At 37.1% G+C, this 20,172-nt stretch overlaps 1 protein-coding gene across 1 annotated transcript; it reads left to right on the top strand.

Moving 5' to 3' along the window:
* The first annotated feature begins 3,109 nt into the window (after window positions 1–3,109).
* Window positions 3,110–4,868, top strand: LOC110712290. The gene is made up of 4 exons (XM_021890750.1): window positions 3,110–3,236; window positions 3,334–4,143; window positions 4,229–4,347; window positions 4,431–4,868. The coding sequence occupies exons 1-4, from the start codon at window positions 3,110–3,112 to the stop codon at window positions 4,866–4,868; spliced, it is 1,494 nt and encodes a 497-aa protein (XP_021746442.1).
* Window positions 4,869–20,172: the final 15,304 nt, after the last annotated feature.

The raw sequence follows: 20,172 nt of genomic DNA, 5'->3' as shown, positions 1-20,172 counted from the left end.
AATGAATTATAAATTATGCTTCCCTGTGCCCCTTACTTGAGAAAAATTGTTTTGATTCTTGGTATTTGATGATAGGCATTGTGGATTAGTTGATCATGATTTGATGTTTGATTGCCTTGAACCTTAACATGCGTCAATTTTGTCCAACTACTTGTGAATATAGTGCTTGACTAGTTGATTTGGTAAGGAATGTGTGATAGTTCCATAGTTCCTGGTATGTCAATGAATTTGAGTATTGGTTTGCAACTATAAGTAACGTTTATATGATTCATTATTCTGCACATTGAGGAGGACGAAGGCATTTGTTCTTTTAGGTAGCCTTCAGACATTGTAGATACATTTGTTTCCTTCTTGCTACCCATGTTGTTGCCTTGACCTTTTGTTGTTTATTAGCCACATTACAAGCCTATTTTGCCCCATTGGTTACTAGTCCCAAGCTTGGCTTGGGGGAGCTATTAGTGAGTGAGGTGAGGGAGTTTGTAGTGTGCTTATTATTTGCACAATTTGGGTGGGGTTTGAGAAGTTGTTTTGTTGATTGATCATGTTTATTTTTGATGAGTTTGAGAGTTATATTTTCTTGAAAAAATAAAGCATGATTATTATGAAAAAAAGTGAAGTTCAAGAAAAAAAAATGTGAAAAAAATAAGTGAACTTCAAAAGAAAAAAATGTTCAAATGTTCTATTTGGAGGTTGATCAAAGAAAAAAAAAATTGAGCCTCAATGGAAAAAAATTCAAGTTGAAAAATAAAGTTTGTTTATTCACTCTATTTTTTTTTTCATTATCATATCTTATGAGTGATAATTGTAGGAGTTGGGTTTATTTATTATGATTGGAGTATATTTGGTTGATGTTAGAGTTGGTTATGTAGGAGATGTATGATCATTATTTATTTTTGATCATGGGCTTTATTAGGATTTGCTCCCTTAAGCATAACTTTACTCTCACTTGGTCCCAAATGTTTCCTACCCTTTACCCTAGCCTTACATTACAAGCTTTAAAGACCTTCCGACCTTTGTGCATAGAATTGTATGAATGTGAAAGTGTTGTTTATCAATGCAAGTTATGATTTGAAATATTTCGAGTCGACTAGTAGTTTGAGCGTTCATTGTTTTATACACACGAGAGTGTGAGTTGGGAGGACATTGTTCACATTAAAGGGGTTGGATGGAGAGCGATTGAGTACATCTTTTACTCGCCACAAAAATGAGAGTCGAGTGTGTGAGCACTAGTCTTGAATTCTATATGCTCTTCTGGTTTGCTCTATTTGACAATTGTTAGGGAAGAAAGGTATTTGGATGGATTTGATTGGTTGACTTTGAAGCATATCTATTTGATTTACCCTGGATCGTTTGTGCTTGATTTTTACTTTTTGGGGTGAAGCATATTTATTGATTCATTGATGAGATCTTTGCTTAGGGACAAGCAAAGGTTTGGCTTGGGGGAGTTTGATGTGTCCATTTTATATAGTATTTTACCCCCGTCCCTTGGTCATAATTAGTAGTGTTTTTGGCTCTTTAGAGCCACTTTTATTACTAATTTGTGTGTTCTAGTGTTTTCGTAGTTTTAGTTGTATTTTACAGGAAATTGCACTCTTGGAGCATTTTCCCGGGCCTTATTGGATCGACTACGGAAGCTAGAAGAACACGACCACTTTTGGAGCCCAAGACCGGTGAGAGCCGGTGATTAAGGGCTCGGTAATCGGGATACCGAGGATTGGACCGAGTATTCAAGACCCGAAGAGGAAATCCGGATTGGGCCGAGGAGTCGAGCCCAATCGGAAGTCCAAAGCCTCGAGGAGCCACAAGGGCCCGATCGGGCAAGCTTAGCTCGATCGGGCAAGATGCGTGCTGGTGCGTGGCCTAAGGCGCGCCCGATCGTGCGAGGCTTAGCACGATCGGGCGCGTGTTTCTGGAAAGGCTCTTTTGTCGAGCAATTAGTTTCTAATTAGGAGTAGTTTTTAGTTTTGATTAAGTACGTTTTTAGGACGCTTAATTTGACGGATCATCCTTCTCTCATAGACTCTCTCTCTCTACTTAGTTTTCTCTCTCTTAATCTCTCTCTAAACCTTTGTTCTTAATTTCTTTCATTAATCCCACATTTATTTTGGTAACGATTTCTTCTCCCTTAATCTTAGTTATTTATTTTATTCCTCTCATTATGATTTATTTTATTACTTTGATTAGTTTAGTTTTTAATATGTGTGAGTAGTTTAATTTCTAGGGTTTATGGGGATCTAATAAATAATATGAAGGGGTAAATTATTGTTGTTGATTATCAATGCTAGATTAATTTCCTATTGATTGATTTAATGCTCTGTGACTAGATTAGGCCTATCTTTTATGCATGAGTTTGACAATATTGATTCAAGAATCGAGAGATGAGAATTAATGTTTAGGTCTAGTTTCAATAGGCAAGTTAATTTATAAATGGTTAAGTCAAGATTCGAGAGATGAGATTTAATACCGATAAATTAATTGTGTGATTGTAATAAGTAGCGAGAGCCCTTTACAATCTGGCTAATTGATGCATTGATGATTGACTATTATTGATTATTGGTATTGCACGATAATTTCTTATTGGATTGTTTTAATGTTTTACAATTGCGGCTTCTAAAAGTATAGCAATATTAAATTGATGAATCGAGCAGATGTTAATTTGATATTAAAGGCTATTTTCAATAAGAACTTAGATCTAGTAAATTGCGAGAGCCTGTTAGATCTATGTTGATTAATAAATTGCGAGAGCCTGTTAATCATGTTATCTATGCATTTTTAATTATTAATTACTTCGTTCTATCCCGGAATATTATTTATTGGTGAACCTATGCCCTAGATCCTTTCATATATTGTTTTCTTCCTATTCTCAACTTTAGTAGTTTAGTTTCTTACTTAATTATAAATATTGGTTACTTAAATAATTTAGATTATAATAATTAATTAGAATTAAAAAGACCGGTTTCCCTGTAGAGATCGACCCTACTTCCCTATCTACTGTAGTTAGTGATTTAGGTAATTATTTTTTATTAGGGGATACGACTCTACCCTGTCATGGACCGATAAATGTGGAAGGACAATAATCAACTTTTTAGTCAATCGTACTAAAGGAAATATGTTCCTTGAATCTGTTGATGCCTTAAGCTATTCAAAGACGAGTAACAATCTATTTAATCTGATAAGTGATATTGTTGACAAAGTAGGAGATAATAATGTTGTACAAGTTATCACAGACAATGGAAGTAATTTTTTTGCTGCTGGTAAGAAAGACTAAAAACTGTTTCAAATTAACTTTATTATTTCACTAGTTTCTTATATAATTAACTATATTTTGATTAGGTACCCTCTTGATGGAAAATTATCCAAACTTGTATTGGACTCCTTGTGCAGCTCACTGTATTGATCTTATACTTGAAGATATTAGACGACTTCCTATCATTGAAAGAGTCCTAAAGAGGGTAATTCAAATGAATAGCTTCATTTATCAACGCCTTGGTCTTCTAAATTTGATGAGACAATTCACTAACCAGAAGAACTTGTTAAGGCCAGCAAAGACAAGATTTGCTACTGCATTTATTACACTATCATCAATTCACAAGCAGCAGCATAATCTAAGAAAAATGTTTACTTCTCAAGAGTGGAGAAGTAGAAAATGGGCCAAGAAATCAGGAGGCAAAAAAGCAGCTGAAACTATTATGATGCCCTCCTTTTGGAATGGTACATTGTATGCATTAAAGTTAACAGGTCCATTAGTTCGTGCACTAAGGTTGGTGGATGGTGAAAAAAAACCTCTCATGGGCTACATATATGAGGCAATGGATCGTGCCAAAGAAGCAATTTCAGCATCATTCAATCAAAATGAGTCCAAATACAAAGAAGTTTTCGAGATGATTGATAAGAGATGGCAATGTCAACTACACTGCTCTTTACATGCTGCTGGACACTTTCTAAACCCTGAATACTTTTATGACAATCCCCAAATTGAGCAATGTCAAGAGCTTGTAAATGGATTATATGAGTGCATACAAAGTTTGGTCTCTCAACTTGACAAGCAAGACAAGATTATGACCGTGCTCACATTTTACAAGCAAGAAAATGGTCTATTTAGAAATCAAATGGCTATAAGGCATAGGAAAACTAAAGCTCCACGTAATCAACTTATATCAATTCAATTAATTGTAACTATTCACCTAATTACACACTAATCTCTACATTGTAAATTTTAATTTTGTAGATGAGTGGTGGTCTTGTTATGGTTCTTCTACACCTACTTTACAACAATTTTCCATAAAGATTTTAAGTCTTACATGTAGTGCATCAGGTTGTGAGAGAAATTGGAGTACCTTTGAACATGTAAGTGGTGTTTCCTACTGATTCTTTATTAAACTAATGTCAATTTCTTGGTGATTATAATTAAATATTTTCTGTTTTGATAGATTCATTCTAAGAAGAGGAATCGACTCAGACAATCTCGTTTAAATGACTTGGTGTATGTTAAGTACAATTGGGCATTGGTTCAAAATTACAAGTTGCGTGATAAGATTGATCCCATAGCTTTGAAAGATATTGATGATAGTAATGAGTGGTTAACAGGCAGGATAGAAGAAGATGCTGAAAATGATCATGTGTTTGATGATGATGATGATCTTACATGGGGCCAAGTTGCTAGTGCGGCCAAAGTTTATGAAGAAAGATTCAGCTTGAGATCAAGAGGAGGTAGACTTGGAGAAAATATTGGTAGTTCAAGCAAAGGAACCACACAAAGTCAGCCATTAGGACAAGCAAATGATGATGAAGAAGATGATGAAGAAGGCTACTTGTCACTTGAAGATGATATGAGAGATGTTGATGATTTTTCTGAGGAAGATGATTGAACATAACACTAGGAGCATAGGAGGACATATTTACATATCCTTTTGAAACTACTATATTTGGTTTCCTATTAGCTAGTAGCCTAGTTTTTGTATGCTATGTTATTGGAGAAGCATGTGGAATGGGAAATCAGTTTTTACTTATATATTTATGTGTTTTAATATTATGTTCCAATCACATATATATATGCATAAGTGAAAAAACCTTTAAATGTAGGAAAGTGCGCCTTACTTCGATAAGGCGAGCACCTTGCGCTTGCGCCTAGGCTCTGGAACCCTTATCGCCTTAGTGCGCCTTGTGCTTTTTTATACACTACTTACCTCGTTCTGCAAGCCGAATGTATGTACAGTCCCATTATCCACATCAACCTCTTGGTCCGTTACCTGTTTCTTCTTGCCTCTTCCTGTCTTGGCCTGATTATTCGAACCCCCTTTTTCTGTAGGTGATACAAACCAAGAAGCTCTTGGCCTGTCCTTTTTATTATTACCCCAAGGTTCAGGATCTTTCACATTGGAATTTGGTGAATCTTTTGGTTTACAATGCTCCCTTTGTTTACTAAGCTAGGATTTTTAGGAGTTGGAGGAATAGCTTGTTGCACCAATTCAATTTGACCACTAGGCTTATCATCACCACTAGAGCCTTAACCTGAACCTTGATCCAAGACTTGTAGTTCATCAACCTTTATGCTCATAGACTGAATCATATCCGTCAACACTTCAACAACTTCTTCAGATGATGAAGCTTGCATAACAACAGGTTCGTGGGCTAGCATCAAATTATCATATCTCATCACATCCTCCATTTTGGACGCATCATGGTAAGCAACTTTGGTAAGGGTATGTTTCCTAGTAATATCCTTTCTCCAACTATCTAGGATATATATGGGAGGGACCTCAGTAACACCATTTATGTCTAATACCTTAATTATGTGTCTAATCCCATGACATTCGAAGTGCCGACAATCACAATACGCCTCTTTTTTCTCCTTGTTATACAAAACTGTGTACTCCTTCATCCTATTTTCCCCCTATTTTGCAAGGGAACTTCTCTCCTCCTTTTCTTGCATTAGATCCAAACACGATCTGAAAAAACATGCTCTTCCTCACTAGGTGACACCTTCTTCTTTGGCCCAACAGGGGTCACATATGCCACTCTGTTTCACTGATTTTGTACCTCAATAAACTTTGATCCGTATACAATTTTTTGGAATTTACGTTCCAATCTAAATTTCGATAGAAAAGGCCTTACATAACGGGTTGAGTTTGCGTCCGCATCCTACTCATCAATTGCACATCTTTCCATGGCCTTGCAATAGTTAGGAGCAAATTCAGAAAGATGAGTGTACCTGTGAATATACCCATAAAAAAAGCTGTTGATGCTCTCAACCCTTTGAGTTGTCTGCATTCCTGCCCAAAAAATATCTTTAGCATAGCAAGGAATCCACATTTCTCTTTCCTCAAACAGGCCTAAACAACAACAACAATAGTCGAATTGTAATAAGTACACTTCCAAATCAACTATAAGACTGACTCAAATATAAACAATATCATTCACAACAATGTGGCATACTGAAGTACCATCAGTATTAAATTAAGTACCATCCAAAGCCTTGATGGTACTGGCAACACGAGGCAGAAAAAAATACACAGAACATACAGGACATAAACATGAGCAGAATAAAATTAACACAACCAGAACAAGAGGCTATGCACATCAATTAAAAGACTGACCTTCCAGCCATTCATAGCATTCATATTGTTTGAGCTCGTACTTTTTAATCACTTCCCACCAAGACTCAACAAACTCGTCCGGGGTAATGCTGTTGTAGATCACATTTTGCGACTCCTCTTTAACATCCTAATAGTTAGACAAAGCGCCAAGTTTCATCCCACACTTCTTCATAATATATATGCCACATACACCAACGATGGCGTGTTTGAGGAATGGGAAAAATAGCTCTAATCACCTTCCTCATCGCCGCGCATTGATCTGTCATGATTGCTGCTGGGGCCTTGCCTCTCATGCATGACATCTATGTCTTGAATAACCATTCAAAGGTCTCCGCATTTTCATGAGAAACCAAGGCACAACCAAGAAGGATAGTCTGACCATGGTGATTCACCCCAACGAAATTCGAAAATGGAAGTTCATTCTAATTTGTTAGGTACATCGAAACAAAGCATATGACATCCCCAAAATAATTAAAGGCCTCCCCAATCCGATCACTAACCCACATTATGTCTTTCAACCTTCCTTTCTCATCAAGACGATGCATATGAAAAAAAATTTGGTTATCGGCACTCATTCTATCAAAATAGTCCAACATAGCCGAGGCATCTCCCTTTTTTATCTTCAACCTCCTCTTTCTATTCACCAAGTTGTGCATATCGTTTTTAGTGAATCCCATATTCCCAACTCCATTTCCTTGGCTTGCCATATTGTTGAAAATCTGACCAATTGGAGCGTCGGAACCATGATCATTTTCAATCTTATACTCCAAGTGCTTTGTAATATTCTCCTTCCTATACATAGCTATGTGTTTGGACATCTTGGGAGACAATACATGATTATGCTCATTCACAATCTTCTTTACCATCCACCCACCTTCATCATTACCTTGCCCGTACATCATAACTGGACAATCACATTTTTTAGTCTTCTTCTTTACCACTGGTTCATCCTTAACCACAACCCTCTTACCATTAACCTTCCTTCTGTATGTTACCTTCCCATAACACTCACACTTCCATACATAAGTGCGATATGAAGTTGACTTCCCCGCATTTTTAGAGGTTGGCTTCCCACCACCTATACACATAACACCAAACCCTTCTTACTTCCCATAACCACGATAAAACTTATTCATTTCATCCCAGGTGATGAACACCATTCCCACTTCTGGTTGAGGTAATACACTACCTGTACAGCTATCTAAATCCCTCTCTAAACCCACATTACAGTCTTCATTTAAGTCAATAAACTCATTGTCCCTATTGATAATAAAAGAGTGAACACCCTCGATGGAGGCTCCTTATTCAGGTCAAAAGCCTCCCATCCATCATCGCTCACAACACTTTGTGGAATTTCATCGCTGTCCGAGCTATCTGAAATACTATCTGAGCTATCACAGTCATTCTTCTTAATATGAGAACAGAACATCAACAATTAGGGAGGGAATTACGCTAATTACAAGAACAAGGACTCAACATATTATGATATCCAAACACATAGCAAAATTCATTAAAGAGAATTTCAGCCTCTAAGTATCCACGATAAGAATGCATATTTCATAATAAATAAACATCACCACAATTTACACCACACAATATTTGCAATTCAATTGTCCCAAAAAAAAAAGAAAAAAAGAAACCAATGCTTTAAAATACACAAGTAATAAAGAACAATTGCATGCCCAGCTTCCCCACACACATTACATACCTCTAAGTTAACCAATTCGTCTTCAATTTACCCATTTTTGAACCACATTTAATTACCTAAACACACTAAACATTCTGAATTAACACACTAAACATTCTGAATTAACACACTAAACATTCTGAATTAACAATAACTTACCTCAATTATTTCAATTTCTCTATTTACACAAGCACCACCATAATCCATTTTGTCTACAACCTACTAAGCTCGCAACCAACTCATCTCTTTCAGCTGTAGCAGCAATCAGATCAAAGCTTCACTCCCAGCAATAATCAGGTCAAAGCTTCACTCCCGGCAGCAATTATATATTAATTTTCGAAAAATTTGGATCTCGTCTTAATTGATTTGCAGCTTACTTATCAGCGTGTATGCTCCTTGAATATTTTTCTAGAACAAAATTGAGGAATAAATTACTAATTACATTTTTTGTTGGTGTAAAAAATTAGGAGGGAAAAATTTTAATGAGATTTTGGGGAAAAAATTTGGTGAAAAATTTGGAGAAATAACTCCCCGCCATTAATTTGGGAGATTTGGTCTTCCTCAAACAAAAATATGGGTTTCCTTACGGACATTATAAAGGTCCCCCCATGCTCACTTTTTTTAGTGTGTTTTATTACCTGATGGGGCCCACATGTACTACACCCTTTTTATTTGATTTCAGAAAAATTAATTTTCTTTTTTTTCCACTTAGTTGAGTCATTCATGCCTCAACTTAGTTGAGGATGAGAAATTCTCATCCGTGAGTGCTCAAACCACAGTACATGGCCGATTCTTCTTCCTCCATTATCTCACCTCCATTAGCAGAAATTAAAAACCTTTAATAGAGAAATCGAATAGTAAAAACAAGCTTCAATGGAGAAGGAAGACAAACCTTTCGCTAAAGGGTTAACCACTAGCGAAGCCAGCACGGGACAAGGGGGATAGCTGTCCCCCACTTTTCCTAAAACAATTTGTTTAAATACATACATCTTGCCTAATATTTTATGTCAAATGAAGATAGAGCAGCGGTCAATGTCCCACTAATAGAGTCTTGAATTCTTGTCGACGTGGGATCAATCCCTGATGTACTGCTTTAGGTTTTTTTTCCTTCTTTTTTTAAAGTTTTTTTTAAGGAGAAATATAGTATTTCTTCTTTTTTTTTCTTAAACAATTATGCCATATAATTATTTGGATAATTCTAATTGTAGTTTTGCACAAACACTACCCAAAATACGGTTATAATAGGGAATTATGAACCGTACATTTGATTGGCTACATTATTTTGTGTTCGAATTCTTCAAAAATTCTTGATAGGTTGTCATACACTTGTCAAAAATAAATTCCTAACAAAACCAACTAACAATGTAGTAGGGTAAGTAGAGTCGAATACACAGAGAGATGGCTATTTAATCTAACCTTTAAGAATTTGGTGAAACTAAACTATGTCACAAAATTGGATAAAAAGTGTAATCTAAATCAAAATAAGAACAAAACAATTAATAAAAACATTTAGGGTTATGGTTCACCATGTTTATAGTTCTAAATCTATCAAATATCAATAATAATTCAATCAATCAATTATCTAGAGCAATTGCTAAGTCTACGGTCGGGTCTTAACGCCCTCAATTCAACATATGTATTTCAATCGCTAACATAATCAGAATTGCTAATTGTAGGTAAGCCTCTAAAAGTAAGATCTTTCGATTCAAACGCTTATTAACAATAATTAAACAAACAGTTGATCAGGTTGCAAGATTAACAATAAAACACTATCAATTAGAGAAATCAATAATCAAAATATCAATAATATCAAACAAGATTCATTGTATAAACATGGATTCCCAAACCCTAGAAATAAACTACTCCTACATAAAATAAATAATAAAAACTAGATCTAATAAAGAAAGCATAATTGAAAGCAAGAAATAGGAATAAAAATACCTCATTGAATGAAAATAATAAACCCAAGAATCATCCATGGAAGAATCCATGGAGATGCCATGAGAAACTAGGGTTCAATAGAAAACTCAAAAGAACGTATACTGATAAACACTACTAGAAAAAGCCTGTTACCGACGGATATTTTACGACGGACCTCTTTTTTCGTCGCAAAATTTATCTATGTTGGTTGAACCTAAAAGAGATTGAACCTGCTCTAATAATAGGCCTCTACTTTATTTTGATCGTATTCATGTGCGCTAACTGACTAACATGCAATCAGTAGGATTACCCTAAACCTGTTTATCTATGTTGGTTGAATATTAATGCACAAATAAAACTATTATTGGCGATCACTTGAATTATAATCATATTATCCCTAAACAAGATTATTAATTATCTTATTAAGCGTGATTACAAGTACCAATTCCCTTTAAACATGCATAAAAGGTGTGCAATAACAATAAATAATAAGCAAGCAACATAATAATCATCATAATAATAATTATAATAACCATAATAATAATTAAAATAATCATGTTAAAGCATAATAATAGCAAGACCCTAGGCATGATACTAACAAGATTAATAACAAACCCTAGCATGTCACTAAACAACAAAAATCAAAGCTTTAACCCTAACATGATACTAACAATCATAAATATTAGGAAGAACGTAGGAAGCATCATAGGAATCATAATAAGCATATTTGATATTAGAAATTATAGTTGTTACCCTAAACTTCAAATTAAAGAAAACATCCTAACATGATACTAGGAATCAAAATAACAATCTAAGCATGATACTAGGAATCATAATATCAATAAAAAAACCATTAAAGCACTTACTTGGATGTCTCGTACCTTTTTCTAATAACAAAATACACACGTTAGTAATTTCAAGGAAAATATAAAACAATAATTAAATTAAATAATTGAAAAAAAGATTTGGGACCAAACCCTCAGAAATTAAAACCTTTCACGTCTAGGGCGAAGGCAACTTCGAACAATGCTAGGTATGTTTAGTGCTAATGTATGAGGAATTGTGTTTGTAAAAGGTTTGGCTTAGAAAGAGAGAGAAAATCAATAATTTCTTGATGAGAGTTGGTGAATGAGAGAATAAGAATTGATGAGAATTGGTGAAAATTGATGAATGAAAACGGAGTTTTTACGACGTTATTTATAGAAAAAATCAGCCAAAAAGATAAAACATCAAAACAGAGTTCTGAAGCGGATAAAACAATGTTAGCGCCAACGCCGGCCATTGGCGCCAGACGCCAACATTAGCGCCAGGCGCCAATGCTAGCGCCAGGCGCCAAGCGTAGTGTCAGGCGCCAAGCGTAGCGCCAGGCACTACAGCTGGCGTTTGGCGCTGACCCAGAAATTCACGCGTTTTCTTAAAATCAGATAGAAATTTCCGTACAGGAGGATAAAATCGTATTTTCCTCAAAAACGTTCTTTGATTTTAATTAAAACTCTGAAAAGTCAACGAAAGTCAATTTATCAATGCTAATTGAATTAGGAATGAAAGGAACCTTCTAGAGGAATCTAGAAGACTAAAACCATTCCTAATTGCATTAGGAATGATAAATCCATATTAGGCCCTCCTCTAGATCATTGGGCCGCATATAAGGCTCAAACCGGGCCCAGTTTGGTAATTTGGCCATAACTTCCTCAATATTCATCGGAATTGGGCTTATAATATATCGTTGGAAAGGTCTTTTCAAGCCCCATCCATCTACACTACTATTGGACCCATATCATGGACCAACCAGACTGGATTGGCTGTTTCTTAAAATAGGTTTTCAAAAACAGAGAGAAGAGAAAAGAAATTAAAACTTTCCGCAACACTAAACTTTCCACACTTTCACTTCATTCTATTATAATTCGACGTGAAAGGTACTCATAATTGGGTTTGGTTTTGGGGAGACACAAATGGGTGTCTACAGAAGCCCCCACTTTGACTGAGTTTGGAGAAACGCGAGTTTCGAATACAAAAGTCAAAGTAGCGATAGGGACGGAGAATGATTCAGAACGTTCTGCGATCCTAAATCACTCTTGTAACGCTAATACCTGCAAACTAGCGTTAGTTAAACAGATAAGAGAGTTAAGAAACGCGTATCTTGCACCGTCGAGCACACGCCTCTGAAAGTAACCGATTTGCTGCCGCTTTACTGTTTTGATGACCTCCTGCCAAGAGAACGTCATCCCACTTAAAAACCGCTACGCTTGTAACTGCTTCCAATATTGAAGATTGTTTCGCTTGAAACGATCCTCTTCCGTTTTGATAGTACTCCACGTCTAAGGGAACACTATCGAAGATTGCTGCGCTTGAAACAATCCTCTTCCGCTTTGTGACCATATTCCACGTCTAAGGGAACATGATCGAATACAACTTCGCTTAAAGTCACCTTCAGTTGTTTTTGACAACTCTCCACAATATAGGGAACGCCATCTTGCTGTTTCGATGTTCACTCGTCTCTGAACAAAGAGCTTCTTTTTTTTGGATATGTTCACGCGCCTCTGAACAAAGAGTTTCTTTTTTTAATATGTCCACTCGTCTCTGAACAATAGAGCTTTTGAATAATATGCCCACGCGTCTCTGGAGCAAAAGAGCTTGATGATATGTCCACGCTTCACTGAACAAAGAGTTTCTTTTTTAATATGTCCACCCATCTCTGAACAAAAGAGCTTGAAAGAAATGTCCACGCGTCTCTGAACAAAAGAGCTTTGATTATATGTCCACGCGTCTCTGAACAAAAGAGCTTGAAAGAAATGTCCACGCGTCTCTAAACAAAAGAGCTTTGAAAGGATTGTCCACGCGTCTCTGAACAAAAGAGCTTGAAAGAAATGTCCACGCGTCTCTGAACAAAAGAGCTTTGAAAGGATTGTCCACGCGTCTCTGAACAAAAGAGCTTTGATGATTGAATGTTTGTTGCGACAATATTCTGAAGAAAACTTCTGAAGACCAACGCTTGTCGGTCTTTAAAGCTCGCTTGAACTTGGCTTCCGCTATGCCAGCATGTCGGTGTCTCCGTGATGAGCCAATGCTTAGGCGTTTTTGAGCTAAGTGAGACGATCTTTCATCAGGTCGATCACTTATTGTGATTGTAACCAAACTGACTACTTAATCATGTCAAATTGCTTATAAGGGCTAATTGGCGTACCAAGGAACCCGAAATTGTCGTATGAGGTCGAAATCACCTTTCTGAGAGGCTTCGAGTTCTGTCACTGCTGAAATATCTCTGGCGCCAAGAATTGACTTTGTCGCCAGACGCTGTGATCTAGCGTCAGGCGCTAAAAACTATTGCCAGACACTAGATGTTTTTGTCTGGCGCTAGAGTAGGGTCTTCCCTCTTTGGCTGCACCTGTATGAAGTCGAAATCACCTTTCTGAGAGGCTTCGAGCTCTGTCGTTGCTGAGATATTTCTGGCGCCAAGAATTGATTTTGTCGCCGAACGCTGTGATAGGGTCTTCCCTGTTCTACTACACCTGTATTTATTTTGACTATAGAACTTTGCTAATCTCTTTAATTATTTTAGGGTTGACCTAAGGTTTAGCGTGTTTGACACATTGACTTGACATGACTCAAGGTATAAACTTAACTCACTGTGATTGACTCGAGGTCGACTCTACTCAAAGTGTTTGACGCATGTGTTAGACTCAAATCAAGGTGATATGACTCGTGTGTGCATTGTAATGTGATCGTGCGACTGGAGAATGCAAAAAAAAAAGCAAAAAATTTCCGTCATTTTGTGGAGGGTACCGACTTTCTCCCGAAAAAGAAAGACGCGAAGAAAAAAAAAAGAAAGAAGCGAAGTTTTTGAAGGTGCATGTTGCATGAGCTTGGTCAAATGTTGTTTGATACTATCTCTCAAGGTGCAAGGATTAATCCATCCTAGGCTATCTCAATGGTTGACTCAATTATGAAAGCATTTGGGTAACTTAGGCACGGAGGCTAAGCACTTCATACTTCGATGCAATGACAATTATGGTTGATGAGTGATTTTGATATGACAAGGCATGCCTCAATGTTGTGTTAAGATTTCATGACAAAGGGTTCCTAAAGGGAAAGTATATTTGGTCATGTATCTGTGATGTGTGTGATAGTGATACTAAGGCTAGGCCGCAAAGGCTAATTGTGTGAAAATATATTATTTCAAGAAGAGTCAAATGATGGTGACTCTTAGGCTAGGTAGGCTAATGATGTAGGGATCAAGCCCCCAAGTCTAGCTCTAAGTAGATAGGGATGAGCATAGGAGATCCCTTGATATGATCATGGTGTAAGTGTGTGAATGTGAATATGAACGCAATTTTATTACGATCGCACCTCGATGTGAGGTTGCCTACGTATCCGTTAGGAATTAGGCCGAACGTAGCTCTAGCCAAACCTCGCACAAGTATGTGTATACCTCAAAAAGGTCTTTTTAAAGGTTGTAACGTGGTTATGCTAAAGGTTATAGAAGAAGGGGATAAAGGCTCAAGACCCTCGATAAGCCCCCAAGGTGTGCAACTTTGCTTTTGAATATTTGTATTTTCATGCTTGAGGTTTTCTACTCTTTTTTAGCTCTTTCTTTTGCTTTAGCATTTATTTCATTTTTATAAGTGTGGGAAATCCCGATCATGCGGTCTATCACTCACTTGGCATTCATGTTTCTCAGGCACGGTACCGAGCACTCGATAAGAGACGCAATCTGAGACGTGTTGTTATCAAAGATATTTTTATATCAAAGACATTGGAACACTTACCCTTTTGTACACTTTTTTTTTTTTTTTCTTTTGCTTATTTTTGCTATTTTAATTTTTTGAATCACTCAAGCTTTTTATGAAATTGAAAATTGCATAAGTTGCACACCATCCCATCCCAAAGTTAGGTAGATGTAGGTTGAAAAATGAAAGGTCTATCGTTAGACGAGGCTCAAAGTGGTTTATGAAGAAAGGATTGCATATTTGAAGGGTGAAAGGTAATATGATGTGGCTAAAAGGGGTGCCTCAAATCATTGGTATACCTTGTGCTTACTTCGGTGTTTTTTTTATTTATTATTATGTAATGTAATGCGATGATCATATGCAAGGAAATAAATGCTCATTTTATTAAAAGGGAAAAAGAAATAATCTACAAAATTAATCTAAGGGAAAAGAAAGGTGCCTATGCTAGACTTATTGGGGAAAGGGTAAATAAATAAAAAGAAAAAAAAAGATGTCATGAAATCTCGTCGTTGAAGCTCGCCTCTTGTCTTGTGTTGTTTGTTTTATCATCACTCGCTCTTCTTGTTAACTGGAGGTATGGGAAGATTGTTATTATCAATCAAATGTTGGATAGCCTCCTTTAGCTTCCAACAGCTCTCAATAGCATGACCCCTACCTTGATGGTACTTGCAGCGCACATTTGGATTTCAACTAGGCAATCTCTTCTCAAGCAGGGGATCTTGAAGAGGTCCAATAGGAGTAATGAGTCCCTTGGCATGGAGTCGATCAAAAGCATCATCGTAGCTAATTCTAATAGGGGTAAAATCCTTTTTTTGTTGCTTTCTAAATCCTCGATTATACATGGCTATAGGATCTCATTAAAGTCGATAGTACCAACACTGTTACTAGCTAAAGTAGGTGTTTTCGGAAGAAAAAGGATAGTCTTTCTTCTTTCCTTTACAGCCACTGTTACTATCGTTACTAATCTTGGCCTTCTTGTCACGCGGAGGAACACATGAAGGAGATTTGAATCAATGAAGTCTTGAACACGATCCTTGAGGGCGAGACATTTTTCGGTAGTGTGACCGTGAACTCTATGGTATCGACAATAGGAATTTGGATCCCAATTGGGAAAACGTTTTTTTAGATGGAGGGTCTTGACTGAGACCAATGGAGTGAATATGACCTTGATCGTGAAGACAGTCAAAAGCTTCATTGTAAGTCATTCTTATTGGTGTGTATTCTTCAATGGTCCGTTTTGCCCGTGGCTTAAGAGCATTGAGTTTTTCATTAAACCCTTGGCGAGGATTTTGTTCGATGGCCATCACCCGATTTGCTAATCTTTCTACCACATTCAAGAGCATGGCAACGACATCTTGCAGTTTTAAAACGTCCTCTTTTAGACTTGACGAGTCTTCCCTGGTATTATCTAAGAAAAGACTTTCATCCTTCCCAATCATGGCCACTTCATTGAGAGAGGTTATATAAGTTGTCTCGATCATGGGCTCTCCTACAGGTGTGATAAGAAGTGATGGATCGAAGGATGTTTGATCTTCTTCAATGGCTAGAATTTCGGAAGTTTCATTGTTATCGATCAGATCTTGAATAGCTTCTTTGAGTTTCCAACACTCCTCAGTGTCGTGACCCTTTCCTTGGTGATATTTGCAGTGCTTATTAGGGTCCCACTTGGGTGGCCTGGCTTCTGGAACTAGATCTTTGATGGGCCCTATGGGCATGACTAGTCCTTTGTGATGTAGCTTCTCGAAAGTTGTTTCATAACTCATACCAAGTGGAGTGAACACCCTTTTTGACCTTTGGATTCGTGATTTAGAGGCGTTCGTGGCATGTATCTCATTAATGGGAGAGGAAGAAGAAGGATGGTCGTTCTTCTTTCCTCTTGCACTTTTATCTTTCAGAAGGTCATCTTCAATGTCGATGCCTATATTATAGACAGCCTTGAAAGTATTCAAATTGTGTTGGTACTTTAAGTGCCTTGAATACTTCCCTTGGAGATTCTTGACAAACATCCTCACAAATTCTTTTTCGGTAGGAACCTTGACCATATTAGCGGGAGTTTCCCTCTATTTGTTGAAGAAAGAAGTGAACCCTTCGTTTTCTTTTTGTTTCAACATCTCGAGTTGTCTATGGTCTGTTTCGTCTTGGATGTTACACTTATATCTATCTATGAAAGCGTTTTCTATGGACTCCCAGGTGGAGGTTTTTTCTTTCTCGAGAGAAAAGAACCATTGGTGGCAAACGGTCTCGAGAGATAGTGAGAACAGAGAAGGGAAAACCTTCTTATCGATACCCTTAATGCTCATTATAGTTTCAAAAGCTCTTAGATGAAAGTAAGGGTTATCTGTTGCCTTGAATTTGGGGATGTTAGTGGCGTTGAACTTATGCGGAAGAAGTTCCTTGTCCAGCGAGACCCCTTGTGAACTAATGCCCTGAAATTTATAGTCACTAGATAGCTTGCTCAAGCTCTCTTGCATGAGGTTTATTTGTTGTTGCTTCACAGGGTCATCAATTTTGAGGGTTAAAGCCTTTAACACCTCAGTCACGTCATTCAATTGATTCCTTAGTTCATTGACCTCTTCTTGACTTGCCATTATCTTTTTAGCCTTCCTCTTTTGGCGAATTGGTTTATCAAAAAGTGAGACTTGAATAAAGAGGTTGTCCTTGATTAATCGCCCTTCTCTCCTCGACCAAGTACTGTGGAAAAGGAATTTGGGGATATTCATTGTTAATTATTTGACTCAAACTTTATTCAACATGCAATGGATGGAGGAAGTGAATAAAGATTGGAATAGAATGTGAAGAAAAATTATGTAGATGGAGGGATATGAAGAATTAGGAATAGAATATACCCCCAACTCAAATGACGGAAAAAACCGACTCATGCATGAACCTAAGGCATGGTCATGGTGATATGTACTCAAAGTGCGTGCTAAGACTAGTGAGTGTAGGTGACATGTTAAGACTCGTGTCATGACCATGTGGCTAGACTATGTGACTAGACTCAATTAATGTCTTAACAAGGCATTATTGACAGTAGTTTTTAACCGAATTAATTAGTAAACTGGTTAATTAGACACTAGGTGATGACTCGATCAATAACCCGAACTGTCGTCAAAACGACAGGACTGGCGCCTCTCTTTGTACTTTTGTAGTGTAGTTCCAGACGAAAGAGTTGTCGCCAGGCGCCACACTCCACATAGTGGCACTACAGTTCAGACTTTGGCGCCATTGCTGGAGCTTCAGTCTGGAATTGTTTTCGGTGTTATTAATCAACAAGGGTATGCCTAAAGTCGTACTAGGTCAATTCTGATTAAAATATTAGACTTTATTTACTCAAATTAATTAATTAATTAATTAATTAGGCAAAGTTCTTTAAGTCATTAATTCATTTAATCTCAACACAAGTCAAACAAACGGTTAAGAAAACATAGTATATGCACAACAAATAATGCACAATTAGTCAAGTAGGCATGATATGATGCAATGAGTGTGCAACCTAATCATGGCTCTAGTTCTCTAAAGTTCGGGATATGGTTTAGTCAATAGAGGGTCCATGGTTAATTGTCCAAATGCACCGCGCGGAACCTTAACTGTGAAGGGTTGGCGCGAGTGGATGGGACACCGCGAATTTTTTTAGAAAAAACTCGCTTCCATGGTTTGGTGAATTCAACAATCTCGGATGTACCCTTTGTTTCTCAGTGCGTTCAATCAGGTAGATGGAGCATGAATTCCCAGAGGGTTATCTCCATTTGTAGAACACATATGGGTTTCAGAAAAGTGTGAAAAAACTCAATCAGGAAGTAGGATCGAGCAAACAATACGAAAAACTGGTCAAAATTAGAACGCATATTTCTAGCTCAGTATTGGAAGAATTTGGCGCCAGCAAACAGGGATTGGCGCCAGGTTTTAGCTGTAGCGCATGGCGACAGAACTGTCGTCTGGCGCTACAGTTAAAAGTCTGGCGCTAATACAGTTAAAAATATAAAACAATAATTAAATTAAATAATTGAAAGAGAGATTTGAGACCAAACCCTCAGAAATTAAAACCTTTCACATCTAGGGAGAAGGCAACTTCGAACAATGCTAGGTATGTTTAGTGCTAATGTATGAGGAATTGTGTTTGTAAAAGGGTTGGCTTAGAAAGAGAGAGAAAATCAATAATTTCTTGATGAGAGTTGGTGAATGAGAGAATAAGAATTGATGAGAATTGGTGAAAATTGATGAATGAAAACGGAGTTTTTACGACGTTATTTATAGAAAAAATCAGCCAAAAAGATAAAACATCAAAACAGAGTTCTGAAGCGGATAAAACAATGTTAGCGCCAACGCCGGCCATTGGCACCAGGCGCCAACATTAGCGCCAGGCGCCAAGCGTAGCGCCAGGCACTACAGCTGGCGTTTGGCGCTGACTCAGAAATTCACGCGTTTTCTTAAAATCAGATAGAAATTGCCGTACAGGAGGATAAAATCGTATTTTCCTCAAAAACGTTCTTTGATTTTAATTAAAACTCTGAAAAGTCAACAAAAGTCAATTTATCAATGCTAATTGAATTAGGAATGAAAGGAACCTTCTAGAAGAATCTAGAATACTAAAACCATTCCTAATTGCATTAGGAATGATAAATCCATATTAGGCCCTCCTCCAGATCATTGGGCCGCATATAAGGCTCAAACCGGGCCCAGTTTGGTAATTTGGCCATAACTTCCTCAATATTCATCGGAATTGGGCTTATAATATATCGTTGGAAAGGTATTTTCAAGCCCCATCCATCTACACTACTATTGGACCCATATAATGGACCAACCAAACTGGATTGTCTGTTTTCTTAAAATAGGTTTTAAAAAACAGAGAGAAGAGAAAAGAAATTAAAACTTTCCGCAACACTAAACTTTCCACACTTTCACTTCATTCGATTATGATTCGACGTGAAAGGTACTCATCATTGGGTTTGGTTTTGGGGAGACACAAATGGGTGTCTACAACAACGATGGAATTTAGTTTGTCGATAAAATCCGTTGGAACTTTGTATTTGCGACGGAAATTCCCTCGAAAATATTGCGACGGAATTTATTTCTGTCGGAAAATGTTATTTCCGACGGAATATTTCGTAGCAAATTTATTTGCTATGGAATGATGTCATGCACATTGAAAAGAACTTCTTTGATCAGTTAATCTACACCATAATGGATGTGAAAAAGCATACATGTGACACATCATCGGCTCGAAATGACATTGCCAAATATT

The sequence above is a fragment of the Chenopodium quinoa genome, unplaced genomic scaffold, assembly GCF_001683475.1.
Source record: "Chenopodium quinoa cultivar QQ74 unplaced genomic scaffold, ASM168347v1, whole genome shotgun sequence".
NCBI classification, from domain to species: domain Eukaryota; kingdom Viridiplantae; phylum Streptophyta; class Magnoliopsida; order Caryophyllales; family Amaranthaceae; genus Chenopodium; species Chenopodium quinoa.
This window is presented reverse-complemented; position numbering and strand designations above follow the sequence as displayed.